Below are 19384 nucleotides of genomic sequence, written 5' to 3'. Positions count from 1 at the left end.
GAAAGGAAAAAGAAAAAGAATTGCAAAAATTGCCCAAGCTCGATATATTTTTTAAAAAAAGTAAAAATGATATTCACCAATCTGATAATATAGATTCTGCGGATATAAATGAATTTCCGAAAACTGAAGAATCGCAGACTACTGATACTGCAACTGAAAATGCAATACAAATTGAAGGAGTAAATAAAGAAACAGCAGTAGAAACTAATATTCACCCTATGGTACTAACTAATGATTTTGGTAAATATTTAAATCAAATTATATCTGATGACGAAAAATGTTTATTAGTACGTAGTCCACCGCATCGGCCAAAAGCAGCATTTCCCAAAGATTATAATCAACAGAACAGGAGTTTTAGTGAAACTTATTATTACTACACATCAAAATATGGTCCAGTTCCACGTATTTGACTATGTTATTCTGTACTTTTAGATGCTGTCTACTGTGAGCTATGCTGGTTATTTTCAAATCAAAATAGCCGATGGAAAACTGGTCTGAAAGATTGGAAAAATTTATCTACACGTTTAAGTTCTCATACCTCTTCACAAGCTCATGTTAATGCTTGTGCAGTATATGAGCTATGGAAAACTAATCAGACAATTGATGAAACAATAATTTTCTGTAATAATAATAAACTACTGAATTTATAATATATTTGCTGAATTTACTTTTTTTATAAAACAAATTTACCTTAAAGGGGCCCCTAAGGGGATCTTGCCTATGAGCCCGAAACCTTTACCAACGCTACTGTTTGGTTAATGAGTAAAAAATTGTGGGTAACTATCCCCTTCGTACACGGGCACATGGAATGTGTTTAAAAAATTTTTTTTTGAAATAAAAATAATGTACTAGGCCTCCTTATGGGGTATATAAAGTTTTGTTAAAATATTTCATCAATTATTCAAAATAGGGCATGTGTACATTTGTACACAGCGTGTATCAATCTTGCTGTAAAGGTTTTTGTAGACAATATTATATCAAAAGAAATCCTTACAAAAAAACTCAAAAAGCTGAAACAAATTAATAATTCATTTTTTAACCTTTCTTTTAAAGATATAAAAATATTTATGTCATGTAGTTACCTCACAACATTACCAAATCAATACAGAAAAAGAACAAAATGTTTTTCAGTTTTTTACCAACGAATAATTTCATGAGACTTTGCATTCGCTTAATCCACGTCCACCCTTCTTCATTTCTTTTTCAGATTTTAACGGACACCCCATTAATCTGTTGGATTTAACAACACCTAGGAACTGAATCCCTAACATTTTTAGCTGTCTAATTAGGATCATGCCAGTAAAGTAATTATCAAAACAGAGCTTGTAGTTTTTATGTTTTGGAATAGTTTCTGACAATCTTAGGACAATAGAAGCATCAAGTCCCAGGTGTTTGTACTCTTCTGATATGCCTGTACCTGCACCCTGATATAGTTCCAAATCAACTGCCCTACCAGAGGTGCCACAGACAACAAAGTTTTTTACCCCTACTGGATTCGGCTTTCCTTTGATGTACTGTTTAGCAGGTACTCTACCAGTGAAAGGGATCATCTGCTCATCCACAGAGTTGTACTCTTCTCTTGGTATCTTGAGACAGCGAGAACGTGCTGTGTTTATCAGAGGCTGAACTTTCCAGAATTTATTTGTTCCTTGTTCTGGATTAGGATCGGCATTGATATGAATGCTGTTTCGCAGCTGTAAATACCGGTTTATAGGCATTACATCTGCCACTGCATTTACTCTAGTTGCTCTTTACCAGTACATCCTTATTCTGGGAAAACCTAAGTTTGCCATTACTATTGTGATACCAAAAAATTTCTGAATTTCAGCTGTTGTAGTATTTAGAGTTTTACCAGTTTGGCGTAGATGATAAATATTTGTTTGTTCAGCAAATGTTTCAAATATTTATGGTTTAAAGTAATTAAAAAAATATGAGGATGGCGAAAGTAAGCCATCTCCCAAGTTCAAATTGTCCAGCCATTCTGAGCTGCTTTCAAATGCACCTCGAAGAGACTGCCACTTGATCTGAGTCTTTTTTTCTCTTTTGTTCTCACTGTTCACAGATGTGCCAGGCTGATCATCTTCATCTGGTTTTTCAATTTGATCCTCAATTTTATCATTCAGCATATCAGCAGCAGAAGGGTTAAAGGTCTCATCCCCAAAGTCATCAGAATCTGATAATTCAAATTCCGAGTCATCAAGATGCTGCAACATATCTTCAACTGTAAACCGCCTTCGTGGATTATCTGAAAATATATTTAACATATTATACTTATTTATCTTTGATTATAAAATCAATTTGATAAAACTTAGTAACAAAATAAAAATGACAGGCTTAAAACAAATGTTTGATTATACAAACACAAAGGCAGGGGCATTAGCTTCAGTAGGTAGACTTAAATAAATAAAATATTTCATTTTTAATGATTCTAATACAACCTTTTGGTATTAAATGAACAGCTAAACTATTAAACAAAACACATTTTGTATCTGAGATTTAAAGAAATATATATACACACATGCAATTATTAACTCACGACAATCACACAAAAAGAAATTCAATGTTGAGTTTCACCTTACTAGTTTTACTATTCTCTCTTCTCGTTGCAATTAACACACAGTGTGTACAAATGTACATAGTATTATAAAAAAAATTTTTCAGCAAAGAATAGTCACCTGTTATATTTTTAACTTATGTGTATGCAATTATAAACATATTATTAAATACATCTGATACAAAATTTGACTTGAGATAATTTATAATTCTCAAACTATAATAAAGAAAAAACTTACCACGAAGTATTTTTTTGCCTTGCAACGCCATGTTGAAATATCTAGATACAGAAATCTTACTTAAAGAAGACAAACTACACGAAGGTAGGACTGGTGTGCACTAATGTATGCATCGTGTTTCAATTATTATTTTGCTTAAGCTTTATAGTAAAAAATAAACATGATGAAGTGTGTACGTTTGTACACATTGTGTACGAAGGGGCTATGCTGTCAACCTTTTCGACTTTAACGAGAGTAATTAAAAGATCAAATAAATTATTCTTTGGATTTATCATAAAAATATATTAAATGGAAAAGTTTCTTTAAAAAATTAACAAAAATAAATACCACAAAAAAAAAAATACTGTAGGACAATTCTGATATAAAAACTGCTCAACTGTATTTCTGACAATAATAATCAAATAGTATTAACAACAAATATAGTATAGAATATATAAAATATAGTTAAAAACATAACGTAGTACTAACATGAAATATAAGCAAGTGGTATTGAAAAGATGAAACAAAAAGAAAGAAATGCTGCAGAAAATAGTTGGAAAAATATTTTTTTAAGAAGGAAAGAGAAAATGGTTGTTTTAAATATTTTTCAGAAAAAATTACAATTATTTTATGAAAATAGTTGTTCACATTAAACTGAAAAAAGTTAATGCACAAAGGTTAAATTCATTACTAGCAATTATATTACTAACGTGTAAATAAAATATTACCAATTTTTATTTTAATCTCATGATGAGTTATTTAATGAATATACCCATAAATCACACGGGACCTTTTGTTCTGTTAACTGTTTGTTAGTTGAATGAACAGCTTTTCACAATTGTTCCTTTGATTCGAAAAAAAGTTTATTGGTGCTTTAAAGAAACAATCTATTTTTTTGAATTCAAGCTGTGCAGAATAAGCTGTATACATTAAAACAAACAGTAATAAGGCCAATTTGAATACATTTACTTTCAGAAATCGTCACACACGTTTCACCATTACCGCCTCTATTTTCTTTTGTTCCATATATACTGAGAAAACAGTTTAAAATAAAAATGCTTACGAAAATTCTCTTGATAATTTTACAAGGCATCTTCGACCGTACGAGCCAAAGGTTCTTTCAAGCCTTTTATATTAAGAAGATGTTACGTAAGAGTTGTCCATCCTTCCTTTCTTGGTAATATTACTAGCATTAGCAGAATGAAGAGTCAATCAAAACTATTTAAAAAACGAAAAGTCATCTAAACGTCCTTGTTAGGGTTCTAATATTTCTGCTTGTTTCTGAGAGCCAAATGCGATAAACTTTAACTGTTTAATCGGACGTAATTCGTCAAAGTTATTAGCATTTAATAGAACTTATTTCCGAATCGCATTAAACGAACTTTTTATTTTTATTTTAGCTTAATGTTAATTTCCTAATCGTTTCGTCATTTTTGTCTTTTGGAACTCGAATTGAAGATATACACGTGAGTTTTTCAGATGCGATAAAAGTTTTGTTTGACCTTTTTACCGCCGACTTTTTTTTTCGACGGTCAATCGAATGTCTACATTAGATTTGAAGATTATATTTGAACTTTTAGTCTTTCAAATCAAATGTCACGGTAAAAACAATACAATTTTGTGGCCCGGAATATGACGCTCAATATTTCTTACATGTAGGAAATCTAAAATTGTATTGTACTAATTTTACTGCCTGACAACGTGCCTCAAAAATTGAGCTTATATTAGGAATTTGAAGATATTTGAAAATATTGAGCTTTTGGTTATAAGGATATTCTTAGTAGCTTTTATTCGTATTTACCAATTTAGAAAAAAGCAAATTAAAAATCAAAATATTTAGAATTTCTGTAGAATTTGTTGTACTGAGATACGTTGTTTTACCAGTTCGAAAAGTATACACATCCACACACACGCGCGTGCGCGCGCGCGCTCCCCTAACATGTAAGTAGCAATATTTCTTGACTAGCTCAAGGTACTCTAAATTTAAATTGAAAAAGCTAAATACTCATACGAGAATCTTAATATTCGCCATTTTTCAATGAATTTTATGCTAAGAGTTAAAGAATATTCTTAAGAAAGTAAAAACTTTAGAATTTTGATTAACTTATCATAAAACTATTTGTCAATTAAATATAATTCAATTGATATTAGTTAAAATGGTTCACAAGAAAATAACGGATTCACAAAAAGGAAAGAGTGTTGTGCACAAATTAACTTTGCCAGATAATATGGTATTATGGTACGCGTTTCTCTAACAATAAAAAAAGGAAATAGCATATAAATCAGATAATTAGTTGAAGTAATTTTTTTATTGGACATCAATACTGATATATTGTTTGTTTATTTTGTTTATATATTTATTTATAAAAAAAAAATTGTTTTTTTAGTTGCGTTTTTATTCCGGTATTTTTGTTGATTTATCCGGATTAATTTTATTTTTAGTAAAAAGATAAAATAAAAATTAGCAGTTTCTTATATTTAAAACCTCAGTCTAAATATCTAATATATATCAGTTTGTATATCTAATATATCAGACCTAACAAACGTTCAGATTTCTGTTTGAAAGGTTTTATACCCAGCCTTACGATTGTAATTTATTTATTTAATTGTAATTTGATAATTTGCTTATTGCGTCGGTGTGCAAGTCCCTATCATACTATGTCTTATCATACTGGTATCAAAATTTAAAGTTCTTCCAGTCACAGCTGGTTTAATAAAAAAAGTTCGAGAAACTTTGCCAGTATTGGACGTACCACTTTCTTTCCAGACAAAAGAGGTTTATTTTTAATTATACTTTGAATAGGTGCTGGATTTCTTTTTTTTTTTTTTCTTCCTTTTTTCACTGCTGGGAATTAGCAAGCTTATTATTGCTGGGAATTATTCCAAGCACTACTTGGAGATCTACTCCATGCTGCATGTCCACAAATGAAGACTACAAAGTCGAAGCAATATATTCTTGTCTACATTTTTATCTTTACTCCAAATGGTTTACTCCAAATAGCTTTCCGAATTCTAAACCTCTTGCTAAACATACACGATACCACTGAATTGATATATTTTTTTAAAGCATTTTATGCCATAGCATTAAGCGTTTTATCATCATTCATTTGCGGTATAAAATTAAAAATGAATTGAACATTAATTTGCAATAAAAATATTGTCAGATTGTGTAAACTAGAGTTGTTAACCGCAATATTTCGTACAATTCCGGAAAAATAGAATTCTTACGGAAGGATATTCATAATCAGGAATTTTTTTTTTTCGTACCGAATTTTACGAAACAAAAAAAACCGCCGATGTTCATTTCGCAAATGCTACTTACGAAATGTCGCCTTTCGCAAGTTGAATCGCGAAATAAAACTATTTTGCTACATACGAAAGCAGCGCTTGCGGAAGTCGCACTTGCGGAACGAGCTCTTTCGCTAAACGACGTTTTGAAGTCAATAATAAATTTTTGTTGGCCAAACGGATATAATTGTAAAAAATAAAATTTTTATATACCAAAATGTTTATAATAAAATTTTATTTTCAGTATTGCAACAAATGAACATTTTAAGGTTTTATTTTTTGAAATAATGATAAAAAACCAAATTTCTTTCGAAACGAAACTCTTTCGCACCGCAACTTACGAAACGGTTCTTAACAGAAAAACACTTACGAAACGCGGCTAATTTTAAATTTTTAATTACCTTTTATGAATCAAATACGTATAATTAACTAGGTAACTAAAACACTAATTATTATAATATATTTAATATATTTAATTATAGAATATAACGGGGCCTAACTCAACTAAAATTTAAAAGTTTTAGCTGCGTTAGGCCCCCTTATATTCTGTTTCAGCACCCCCACCCCGTCCTAACTTTCTTAATCTTTCTAGGTCACTGTATGTATATATATATGTATATATATTGTGTGTATACACACACACACACACACACACACACACACACACACACACACACACACACACACACACACACACACACACACACACACACACACACACACACACACACACACACACACACACACACACACACATATATATATATATATACACAAATATATATGTAAAAACTATTGAAGAATTATTTAACAACATTAATTAAATAATAAATAATAATATTTTTGTGTATAACAGTTTAATGAATTCTTTCGAGTCTATTCCGTAAGCGCACATTCCGAAATGCTCCTTCCGTAAGGAACTGTTTCGCAAGTATTCTTTCGAAATGATTTGTTTCGCAAGTTTCTTTTCGTAAAGAGTTATTACGGAATAATTATTATTTATTTTTTTCGTATAACGCATTACGGAAGGTGAATTTGCGCAAGAACAACTTTCGCAAAAGCAACTTGAAATACGGAAGATAAAAATGCGAAATTTTCGTAAGTTTTTGTTTGCGGCGAACAACCCTAGTGTAAACTCAATAGTTTTTTAAAAAATATATATATTTTGTACTGAAAAAAACCAGCAGCTTCTTCTAAAAAATATATATATTTTCTGCTGAAAAAAACCAGCAGCTTCTTCGCAAAACAAAAAATGGCGGGTTGCACTTGGATTACAATTTCTCAATGTTATCTTTTTTCCATATCAAATCTCTAACAGTACAAATATTATACAGGGTGTTCGAAAATTAACGCACAGTTTAAATATAAGCTAACAAAATGACAAAATAATCAAACTACAGTAAATTTTATTTCAAAAACACAACAATATTAGGAATATTTTTAGGAAAATTTAACCAAATATCAACTTGCTGAAAGTAATAGTATTAACATATTCGTGTCTCCTAATTTTATTCAGACTGGTAGGTCAATAGTCCCCTATCTGTACTAATTGAATTAAAAACGTTCTAAGAAGTGTTAAAAACAACTAGAGAAGTCGACAGTGGTATTTTTAGATTAGTTAGAAAGGACCTTAGAATAGCTTAAAAAGAAATCACTACTCAATTCAATACAAACCGGAATATGTAAATTTCCAAAAGCACTGTTTGTAGATTTTTGAACAAATACTAATTGGAGTTTATTCTACTTTGAAAAGTACATCTCTGAGGTCATATGATGAGTAAAGAATACTCAAATGGTGTCGTGAAACAAAGGTATTAGACCATTGAACAATGGAAAAAAGTAACTTGAAGTGATGAAAGTAATTTTTAGCTTATTAACCGTAAATCTAACATTACAGTTAAGTGAATGGCTTATGAAAAGTATCGAGGTTTATTAGAGAAACATCACAAAAAAGGCGGAGACTCTCTTGGTACCTGGTCATGTTTTAATTACAAAGGTATTGATATGTTCTAAACTTATTCCGGTAGAATCAACTCTAGATTACATGCAGATATCCTCGGAAACAACTTATTTTAAACAAAAGATAATCTTGAGCTCAGAGATAAATATTGGAAGTTTCAGTAAGATGACGCTACAAATCATACTGCATATTATAAAGGAATGGTTTTCAGAAAACAATATTGTAGCAATGCCTTTACCACCATACTCATGTGATTTGAACCCTATAGAGAACATCTGAGCATGGATACAGCGTGAATTGGCAAAAGTTCAAACTACCAGTTTGGAACAGCTTACATACATACATATATATATATATATATATATATATATATATATATATATATATATATATATATATATATATATATATATATATATATATATATATATATATATATATATAGTGGGAATGTAAAATATAATTAATTTGTATTGACAAAGTAAAACAAAGAGAAAGAAAAGTTGCAAAGAATAGTTAGAAAAATATTTTTTTAAGAAAAAAGGAGAAAATGGTTGTTTTGAATTGTTCTTCAGAAAAAATTACAACAAACATTTTGTGAAAATAAGTTGCTCTTATTTAACCGGAAAAATTCAGTATACCAAAGTTACAGTCGAATTACAAGCGAATATATTACTAGAGTTTAAATAAAATAAAACAAATTGTTAACAATGAATTAATAAATATGTCTAAATCATACAGGAGCTTTTATTCTGTTTACTGTTGCTTCAAATAAACAGTTTATTTTTTTTGAACTCAAGCTGTGCACAAATAGCGGTATACATTAAAACAAATACTGGTAAGACCAATTTGGATACATTTACTATCGGAAATCGGCACACACGTTTCACCATTACCGCCTCTATTTCCCAATTTTCCATATATACTGAGAAAACAGTTTAAAATAACGATGCTTACAAAAATTCTCTTGATAATTTTACAAGGCATCTTCGACCGTACGAGCCAAAGGTTCTTTCAAGCCTTTTATATTAAGAAGATGTTACGTAAGAGTTGTCCATCCTTCCTTTCTTGGTAATATTACTAGCATTAGCAGAATGAAGAGTCAATCAAAGCTATTTAAAAAACGAAAAGTCATCTAAACGTCCTTGTTAGGGTTCTAATGTTTCTGCTTGTTATAGAGTTCTAATGTTTCTGCTTGAGTCAAATGCGATAAACCTAAATTTAATCGGACGTAATTCGTCAATGTTATTAGCATTTAATTTAACTTGATTCCCAATCGCATTGAACGAATCATTTCTTGTTTCTTTATTTTTGTTTTAGTTTTATTTTAATTTCTTAATGATTTCGCTGTTTTTCTCTTTTGGAACTAAAGTTTAAGATTTACGTGAGTTTTTCAGATTCGATAAATGTTTTATTTGACCAATTTACCATCGGAGGTCGATCAATGTTCGCATTAAATTCTCTGATTATATTTACACCAACATTTTAAAGCAAATGTCGCTGTAAAAAAGTACATCTTTGTGGCCCAAAACATGACGCTCAATAATTCTTACATGTAGGAAATCGAAAGTTGTATTGTACTAATTTTACAGCCTGACAACTTGCCTCAAACATTGAGCTTATATTTTATTATTATACTTTATATTAGGAATTTGAAGATATTGAACTTTTGATTATAAAGGACACTTTTAATATCTTTATTTGTGTTTAGTATTTAAAAAAAGCAAACTAAAGATTAAAATAATTAGAATTCCTGTAGAATTCTAATTATTTTGATATTTAATTTCGAAAAATAGACATCCACACCCACACAAGCACTCTTACACACTTTCTCCTCTAATATGTAAGTAACAATATTTTTTTATTAACTTAAAGTACTCTAAATTTAATATGGAAAAGTTAAAAATTGATAAAAGAATCTTAAAATTCAGCATATTTTCATTCGCAGTTGATTTCCATTTAATGATACAATTTATTATTTTAGATGTTTTTCTTAATCTTTCACTACGTGGACGATCTTTTAAATCATACCCACAATAGTATTTTACAATAATATCGTTCACGGTTAATTTGCCTATTCTATAAAATTAAATAATATGAAATGTCACTGGCCCACAATTGTCAAGAACGCTTTGAAATACAAACTTAGAAAAAATTATTTTTCATATATCTCTAATTATTTTATTTAAAATAATAAAATAATAACAACAGAAATTAACTTTAAATTAAGTTAAAACATTTCACTTTGATCAATTATAAAATTAGGTTGGAAAATTCAGAGTGAAACAAATTTTGCCAATTTTATAGCAAACAGGCAAAAACCTGAAAACTTTTTAATAATTTCCAGTAAGGACGAGGTTTAAAAGGTTTTATATCAAATAAAATATTAAATTTGAAAAATTTGACAACAAGAGCATACACAAGGCGTGACTGCCAGATGTTTTTTGTAATTTTAATTTGGGAAATTAAATGGCGCTGCAGCTGGCTACCAAAACATTTCCGCGCAAAATGTTGCCAATAGATAAATGTTTTATTGAATAAAGGATCTTTTGAAAGCTGGTAAAGTACTGTAAAAATGATGTTCCAGTATGAACTTCAAATGAAGAATCGAAAAGAAATGAAAAAGAATGATGTGTAGGAAACAGTAAATTTCAAAGAAATATTCGTCAAAATGATTCTAGAAAATTATTATGGCAGAAGGGTACTGAAGAGAAATATCTTAGGTTGATGGATACTAGTGATACAAAGATTTCTGAAGCTTCAAGTAAAGATAGAAAAACGTACAAAAAATTTTTTTTTAAATAATTGCACTTTTAAAGGAATCATCAATACTATTTGGAGAACAAATTTATTCAAAAAGATCATCAATTATGAAGAAATTTGAGTTATTTAATTATTTTGTTCAAAGTTAAGTAATATGTGTCGTTTTTAAAAAATAAATAGATTTTTGAGGGAAATCCGGAAAAAGTGATTACTGTGTGGTCGGAAACTTTTGCCAATTATATATAAATAAAATATATTCAAACCAAATGCTTTAAAATATACTAATTTCAGTTATTTTTTAATTCTTTTATACAATGGATCCAAATGCATAGCCGTCTACATCGCAAACCGCAACAACATCAACGAGGACCGAAAGTCATTTGAAGCATTTGCCTTCGCACGATGTTGCTGTTTTTGGTGCATCGTGTGATTTGAGTGGACTAAATCTGCCAACGAAACAGGATACTTTAAGATGTTTTTTTTTTCTTGACCGAACGTGCTAAACTGCAAAACAAAATGTTTTCGTATAAAACATTCGTACCGCACGTAACAGACAAATGGATTGAAATTTGGAGTCAACTTAATGTTGGAATTCTAACAGAAAAAACTGTTGTTAGAAAATTGGGTACATTGATTGAGAAGTATCAAATCGAAACAAAACATCCAAAAATTGCCACATTCAGAACGTTCGTGCTATCTACAAAAGAATTATTTTACATCGGCAAATGTCAATGTGACTTGAAGGCAGCATTATGCTCATGTGGATTGATTCCAGATCGTTTGAAAGAGTTCATGCGAGATTAGTCTACTGTCAGAAGATTGACGATACCGGAATTCGAAGAGCCAGCACCAACGTCAACAATGGTATCAACAAGTGTTGAAGAGAGCCATTTAGCATATGAACCAAGTACTGATACAGATGAGCCAAGTACAAATCCACAAGATGTTCCACCAGTGATACGAGGACCGTATACTCCCAGATACGATGCTTTGAACGTCGCTGCAATGTGTGATCGATTTGGTGTGTCTGATAGAATAGCAGCAGCACTCGCAACATCTCTTATGCAAGACATTTACGTAAAAGATGAACATGGCAATCCTATCATCATGGATAAAAATAAAGTGCGTTGAGAAAAAGCCAAATGCAGACAAGAATTGCTTCTTAAGCAGTATGATGCATCCAATTTGATAGCATTTTCATTCGACGGCCGAAAAAATGATGCTTAAACAATGGAAAAAATCGATGAGAAGTTCCATGCAAGGATCGTGAAAGAACCACATCTAGTTGTTTTGAAGGAACCAAATTCTCAATTGATAGGCTACACCAAAGTCAAAAATGAAGATGCTGAACTCAAATTGATGACATTGAATGCATTTTTCGTCGAAAAAGAAATTGCTCTCGATGCATTAATCGGCATATGCTGTGATGGTGAGCCAACAAGTACTGGCGGAAGAAATGGGATTTTGCGTCGATTTGAATTGCATTTGAATAGACCGCTGCATTGGTTTGTGTGCCTTCTGCACTTCAACGAGCTGCCATTTCGTCATTTGTTTGACACTTTGGAAGGATCATCGACCACTGGACCACGAACAACAACCGGAACGTTGGGCAAACAAATTGAAACGTGTGAAAATCTTCCGGTATGTATCATTTGTCATTTTTCTCATCATTTTTTTCCATTATTAAATGGTAAAATTGCATTTAATTCATCTAATTTCTTTTATTTCAACTTGTACATGAATTCGAGATAATCGTGCTAGAGAACATGCCACCTGATTTAGATCCATTTGAATTATCCACCGATTCAAAGTACTTATACAAAATGGCCAATACAGTTTCATATGGTGTTGTTCCTGCGGATTTGTCTCACATTAAACCAGGACCAATAACCAAGGCGAATAGATTGTTGCGGTTGTATGTGTCAATTGAAAATCCATCAAGGAATTTGAAAATTCTAGCAACATACATAATGAAAGTTTATGTGCCGATGCACTTCAACATCAAGTACAAAAATTCGGTGGTCTTCGGTAGTGTATTATTTTACAAATTCATTCGTTGGACACAATATTTGGATACAAATCTACGCGGAGTTGTGAATAATGTCATTAAAGACAATTCATATTACGCACATTCCGAAAATATTTTGTTAGCTATGTTATTTGATGAAAAAAAAGAGACACAAAACATCGCAATAAAGAAAATTTTACAATACCGAAGAAATCTGTGCGACCCGGGACATCTTAGAGTTTATCAAAAACCTTTGATAAACTTCAATTGTACAGATTATACGAATATGATTGATTTAAATAAAGATGATGTCTTATTCGAACCACCGTTTACGCATAGCATTACGTATGATCATTTGGAACAATATTTAGAATACGATCATCTACCATTGCCTGATCCAAGAATTCCGGTACACATACAGGCAACGGAAAGACATCTTCAATTGCTGGCTAGCGTTTCTAAACGTGTTTTAGAAAAAAGTCGACACAGTGTTATGGCAGTTTCATCGGAAAGCCGTGCAAAATACCCCAGACTTGAAAGCAAGAAAGACTTTCAAAAATAACTTATTTCGCTTTTCTTCCACTAAATTCACTTTTTTTTATTTTTTACACATATTCTTATTTTTTAAGTTGAATCTCTGTTGAAAAAAATAAAACAAAGATCAATTTTACCGAAAAACTTGTAATTTTTCTCGGAAAATAGACGAAAAATAGTTAAAATATGCATGAAACGCCCTCTGGCGGTGGTCATAGGTAAAAATCAAGATCAGAAATGAATTTCTCGACCCCAAAAACCCCCTATATACACATAAAAAAGATAATATAACGATGAATAAAAAATCGAATTTTGAATGAAAACGATGTTATGGGAAAAAATCGTTTTTTGAAAAGTGGGAGACTCGAAAATCGAGATAGCCCTATGGTTCCTTCACCAAAGTTGCTTAGAATTGTCCATAGAATCATGCTAGGGGGCAGCTCTAATCGAATTTTTCGGCTCCATACAAATTGGCCCGCCCTAATATATATATATATTTAAACTAACCATACAACAGTCATTATTTAATGCAATGAACTTAGAGAGCAAAAGTTTTACTCGAACTTTAGAAATTTTCCCAAAAAAATATTCCTTTGGAGAAACACATTTCTCAAAATTTGACAAAGAGTGAAAGTTACCTTTTTTGATGTTTTATAAAGGTCATCAGAAGATAAAATTTAGTCAAATAAAAACATAAAACAGAGAAGCCTGAGATCGAATCTTCACTTACCGCATTTTAAATAGCTACGGAGTTACGTTTTACTATACCGAATTTAGCTGCATCTTCGATTAAATTTTTTTATTATTTTGGTTGCGCATAAAAATAAGGAAAAAATTTTATATTTATCGTATGCTTTTAAAGAATTTCAACAAAACTATAAGTTTTTTTTAAAAACCTTAAAAAACTAAATACAAAAAAACTGTAATAAGTTTAAACATGAAGAATCCACTCAATAATGTAGAGTGTGTGTAGGCCCAAACAAATCTTTTTAACAAAAGATTTTCAACAATATAAGAATATTTAATTCGAATGACAGCGGAAGCGGAAAACATTTAATAACTGAGCCATTAAAACTGGGCCTTTAACTCTAATAATTGCGCCTTGCTTTTTTAATTTTATCGTTTAGAAAAAATGCAATTGTTAGCGTTTTCCTTAATTTTTTCAGATTGAATTTATAGTACTTTGAGTTATCCAAAAAAAATATTTGTAATATTCTTTCTTAATTTTGAACAATGATTTTTCGCAACTTGTAACAACAATAGCGCCAAAAAATAAAGAGCAAAATTTTATTGAAGACTAAACGAAATTTTTCGTTTCATATGAAAATAAAAAAAATGCTGAGTAAATCACTATCGTGGTAAAAAACCTTATATGCACTAAATGAGACGACCGCGAAAACTTCAATCAGCAAAATTTCTACCTAATCTGGTCACGATTGAAAATGACATCTACCTAATCTGGTGACGATTAAAAATGACAAAAAAATGAAAATAAAAAGTACTCCTCAATAATAAGAATCGGTTTTCTGCTGCTCATTTTAACAACAGAAGGCGCTTCGTTTAAATTTTTTAATTTCGTTCGTTTAAGTTTTTAAATTTCGTTTGTTTAAATTTTTCATTCTTTATTTTTTATCTTTATTTTCAAACTTTATTTCCTAAAAAAAAATTTATTAAAGAATTCACTTTAAAGTTTCAATTTTACCAATTTTTAATATGTGTTTATCATATTAAAACTGATATCAGAAGAATAAACCTCCTGGGAAGAAAGCCTCTAGAAGAGTTTCAAGAACCACACGGAAGATACTCCTCTATGAAATTAGCCTCTAATAAATTTAATCCTCTGGAGAAAACCCCCTTTAATAAGTAAAAAGTAAATTTTTTTTCGGAATATACGTTTGGTAGGTATTTCATGAGCTTAAAGGGTGGGGGGGAAGCATCTATTGGTTTAACAGTCAATAGGTCAGAGCACCTAAGCTACTTCTAAGAATTTTCAAAATATTAATGTTTTTTTAACAAAGCCATATTTATACTAACAGGCTATGTAAACCGACAAGTTGTACGATAAATTGGGGGCCAATGTAGTATATAGCTTATTTATAGATAAGAGACTTACGATTACGTTTAAACGAAGTTGCGTCAGTTTAATCGCAAACGAGGAAAATTTTGATCTTCTGAAAATCGATTAAATTAATTGCATTTTTCGTAAAAAACGTCATTATTTGAATTGTAATTTACGATCATATTTTAATCTACGAAATTAATTGTAAGTTTCAATGGTAATAATTTGTATCTTATGTCAGTTACGAAGCTTCCGTTAATAAATTGCGTAAAAGTTCGTAAATACTGATATGAGTCTTTTTATAAATGGTATTTTTTATGTAGTTTTATTTGTTTACATAGTTGTGCTCCACATACTAGATCAGTTCTTATTTTAAAGTCTTATTTTTACTGGTATTTTTATTAGTATTGTTAAGTGTTGACTGAATTCGTTGAAATATTAACAATAAAATTTATTTTTTATCATTTGTATTTTAATCGTATTTACGATTCGTAAACGTAAAGAACAGTCAGTTTTGAAATTTTATGACAACTTAACGCGAAAGGATCGTAATAAATTAATCGATGGTTTTCGTAATTTTTAATGGAAATTAATTGATTAACGTAAGCTATAACGACCTTTCGAGTAAATTCCTTGAAGTTACGAATTAATTGAATCAATTACTCGTCGGAATTTCAATTTTACAATTTGATTGATATCGTTAATCGTTACGTTTGGTTAATTTTACGAACGCACGTAAATTTTAAACTTAAATCGTTTCGTTCGCAAAAACTTCGAAAGCCCTTCCTCTACTTATATACATATTATGGTAGCCGTTTCTAATGAGTTCCTTTAAATGGAAAAATGCCGATTTAAAATTAATTTAGTAAAACTTAGTTTAATACATCCTATTTTAGAAAAAAATATGACAATTAAATTTATTTGCTGTATAATATATCGATCGTGCAATAAAAACGATATAGAAGGAGATTGTTTGGAGAGTCTATTAAAATTATAAGTTGTATATGTTAGAAGTTAAAATGATAGAAACTTATGGCTTATTTTGATAGTATTCTTATATATATATATATATATATATATATATATATATATATATATATATATATATATATATATATAGGCAATACAAAATGTGAAAAATGTTAAAGAAATGTAATGCTGTAATGGCAAGTACATCAAAGAAAATACAGAAAAGGTTTTTCGATTACCAATTGAAAAAGAAGAACGTACTCATTACATTTTTATAACACCACGTGATAATTTTCCAGATCTTTGCTTATCTAATCTATCTTATCAAGTGTCTGTATCTTATCTAATGTTTTTTTTTAATATAATTATAGCGTTTACTAAAGTGACTATAACCATCTTTAAAAAAACATTAGATAAGATACAAATACAAATAAGAAAAAATATAACAGGTTCTATCTAATTTGACTATATAAGCATTTTCCAACAAAGCATTTTCCAACAAAGCACATATAGAGATATTCAACATAAAGACTTTAAAAGTTAGTTTCAGCTGCATGCTGAATTTAAAATCCATAATAAACTCGCATAATCACAAAATCATCGACGACATTTCAAATCAAAATAAGAAATCCTGCAATTGTATCAGCAGCTTGGATTGTACCCTAAAAACCAACTTTGCCTGACTGAAAACACACTATACAAAGCTGTTATTTCTTCCGACCTTCCGAACTATTTAGATAAAGTATATATTGGCATAACCACCTTTTAAATTACGATACTCAAACCACATTAAGTCGTTTAATACTGCAAGATACAAAAAAGACATATATATATGTATCAAAAACTAAAGATGTTTTTCTTTCTGTAATAAAAAGCCACGTGACTAAAACCCCTATTCAAAGATTATCCTGAGAAGGTTTTTTCGGTTGGTTTTTTTTCTGGACCGCACTAATGCAGAGAATTACTGGGAGTCTGTGACAAACTTCATTAATTCTTTTAGGCAGACGGGGGTGTCTTTAAACTAAATACTTTGCATTCCCATTTTGATATTTTCAATTCGGATATTAAACATTTGCTTATTGAACGCTAATAAACAGAAAACACGTAATTGAGTTGTTCTATGGGAGCCATAAAAAGTAAAAATAGTTTTGATTATTAAACCCATTTTGTTAACGAACCCTTACTAAAGAATCCACAATCTACTTAAAATAACAAATGAAAGTAAAGCTAAACTGCTTTCGTATGGAAAAAGAAAAGTATACAATATTACAAAATACGAGGGCTGAATAAGCTCACTTTTTCAATCTTCGCCTCCGTTTTTGACTTTTGACTAAAAGTGAATGAAACTTTTAATAATTATTCCTATAATGTGATTATGTTGTATGATTTATTGAAAAAAATGATAACTTGTAATGGAAACAAGAAATTCAAATTTTATTGAAAACATAACCGTTAAAAAGTTTATAAACTTTATTAATATGTTGGATATAATATTTAACTTTACTTGAATTTAAAAAACAATGGGGAAAATCAAAGTAATTGTCAAGAGAACAGAAAAATCTAATAAAATGTGCTGTAGAGAAGAAGGTTCCTTATAAGCAAATTTCTGAGCTTTATGACGTGGCTAAATCAACAATGAGCGTGCTAGTTAAGAGATATAGAAGCATCGTTCAGGCAGGCCAAAGATAACTACAGAAAATCAAGACAAATCTTTGTTAAGAAAATCAAAACAAGCTCCCTGCAAAAGTGATGTCAAATTAAATAGAATTTTGAGCAATAAATATCTTGTTAAATGCAGAGTAGATACTACAAAATGTTGCCTGCTTCAGCATAATTTGTTTGGTCATCGTCCTGCCAATAAACCATTAATAATATTAAATAATCGCTCAGGCCAATTGAAATTTGCAAAAGATCATATGCATTGGACTTCCAAAGAATTGTCAAAATTCAGTGACGAATCAAAGTTTTATATGTTTAGTAGCGAAGGTATCAAGTACATGAGACGTCTAAAAAATGAAAGACTTCCTCCTAAGTATCAAATTCAAACGGTTAAACCTGGTGGGGGCAAATAATGGTTTGGGATCTTTCAGTCGTGATTCGAATGGTCCACTTTATCACATCGACTACATTTAGATATAATCGATGCAATGAATTGGACCAATAGAATCAAGACTGAAAGTAAATTGATGCATCGATTATATCTAAATATTTGCAAACCAATGCATCAATTATGTTTAGATATAATCAAGAATGTTATGCTGTCATATGGAAAAGACAAAATCCCTTATCGTTGGATTTTCCAGCAAGACCACGGTCTAAAGCACCGTGCAAATTCTATCAAAAATTTTTTCAATTTGAAAAAAATTCTTATTTCGGAGTAGCCTTCTCAAAACCTAGATTTAAATCCAGCAGAACATCTTTGGAAATACTTGGATTGTCTATTGAAAGGCGAAAAACCGACCAATTAAGATGATTTATTCTAGGTGCTTTGGGATTGTTGGGCAAATATCCCCAAAGAAGTTCTGATCGAATTAGTTGATTCTATACCTTGTTGTTATTTAGCAATTTTTAAGTCTAGAGGCTATCCAACAAAATACTAATGTACTGTGGTGAAATATTGTGGAGGAATTAGAAATAGTACCTCTTTTTTGAATTTTTTGCATTTGTTTGTAAACTTTTGCACGATTACGTTTTTTAATAAAATTCCCTTCCGTTACAAGTTATCATTTTTTTGAGTAATTTATAGTATGTGATCACATTATACGAACAATAGTTGAAAATTTCATTTATTTTCACTGAAAAGTCAAAAAGTTATGTAAAAAAAACATGAAAAATTTATCTGTTTGTAAACTTTTGCACGCTACTGTATCTTAAAGTTTTTAACTGGTCAGATTGTTATTTTAAAAAAAAACCTTTAGCAATACCTCATTAAGAATTGATTTTGCAAAGTACCGCTTTTTCCTGCCCTGTAATCACTTACATTTCTTTGAATAAAATCTAATATTTTACCGTTTGAACTTCTGAATATATAA

At 30.1% G+C, this 19384-nt stretch overlaps 1 protein-coding gene across 1 annotated transcript; it reads right to left on the bottom strand.

The window, feature by feature from the left end:
• Positions 1–1011: 1011 nt before the first annotated feature.
• Positions 1012–3153, bottom strand: LOC149885682 (uncharacterized). Its single transcript, XM_090091967.1, has 2 exons — positions 2793–3153; positions 1012–2245 (listed from the first exon to the last, which is right to left on the bottom strand). Exons 1-2 carry the CDS (start codon positions 2821–2823, stop codon positions 1905–1907), a joined length of 372 nt encoding a protein of 123 aa, XP_089948093.1. The 5' UTR covers positions 2824–3153; the 3' UTR covers positions 1012–1904.
• Positions 3154–19384: the final 16231 nt, after the last annotated feature.

Source organism: Hydra viridissima, unplaced genomic scaffold (assembly GCF_058129835.1).
Source record: "Hydra viridissima isolate aposymbiotic clone 2 unplaced genomic scaffold, HvirCarnegie_v1 scaffold_7, whole genome shotgun sequence".
Lineage (NCBI taxonomy): Eukaryota > Metazoa > Cnidaria > Hydrozoa > Anthoathecata > Hydridae > Hydra > Hydra viridissima.
This window is presented reverse-complemented; position numbering and strand designations above follow the sequence as displayed.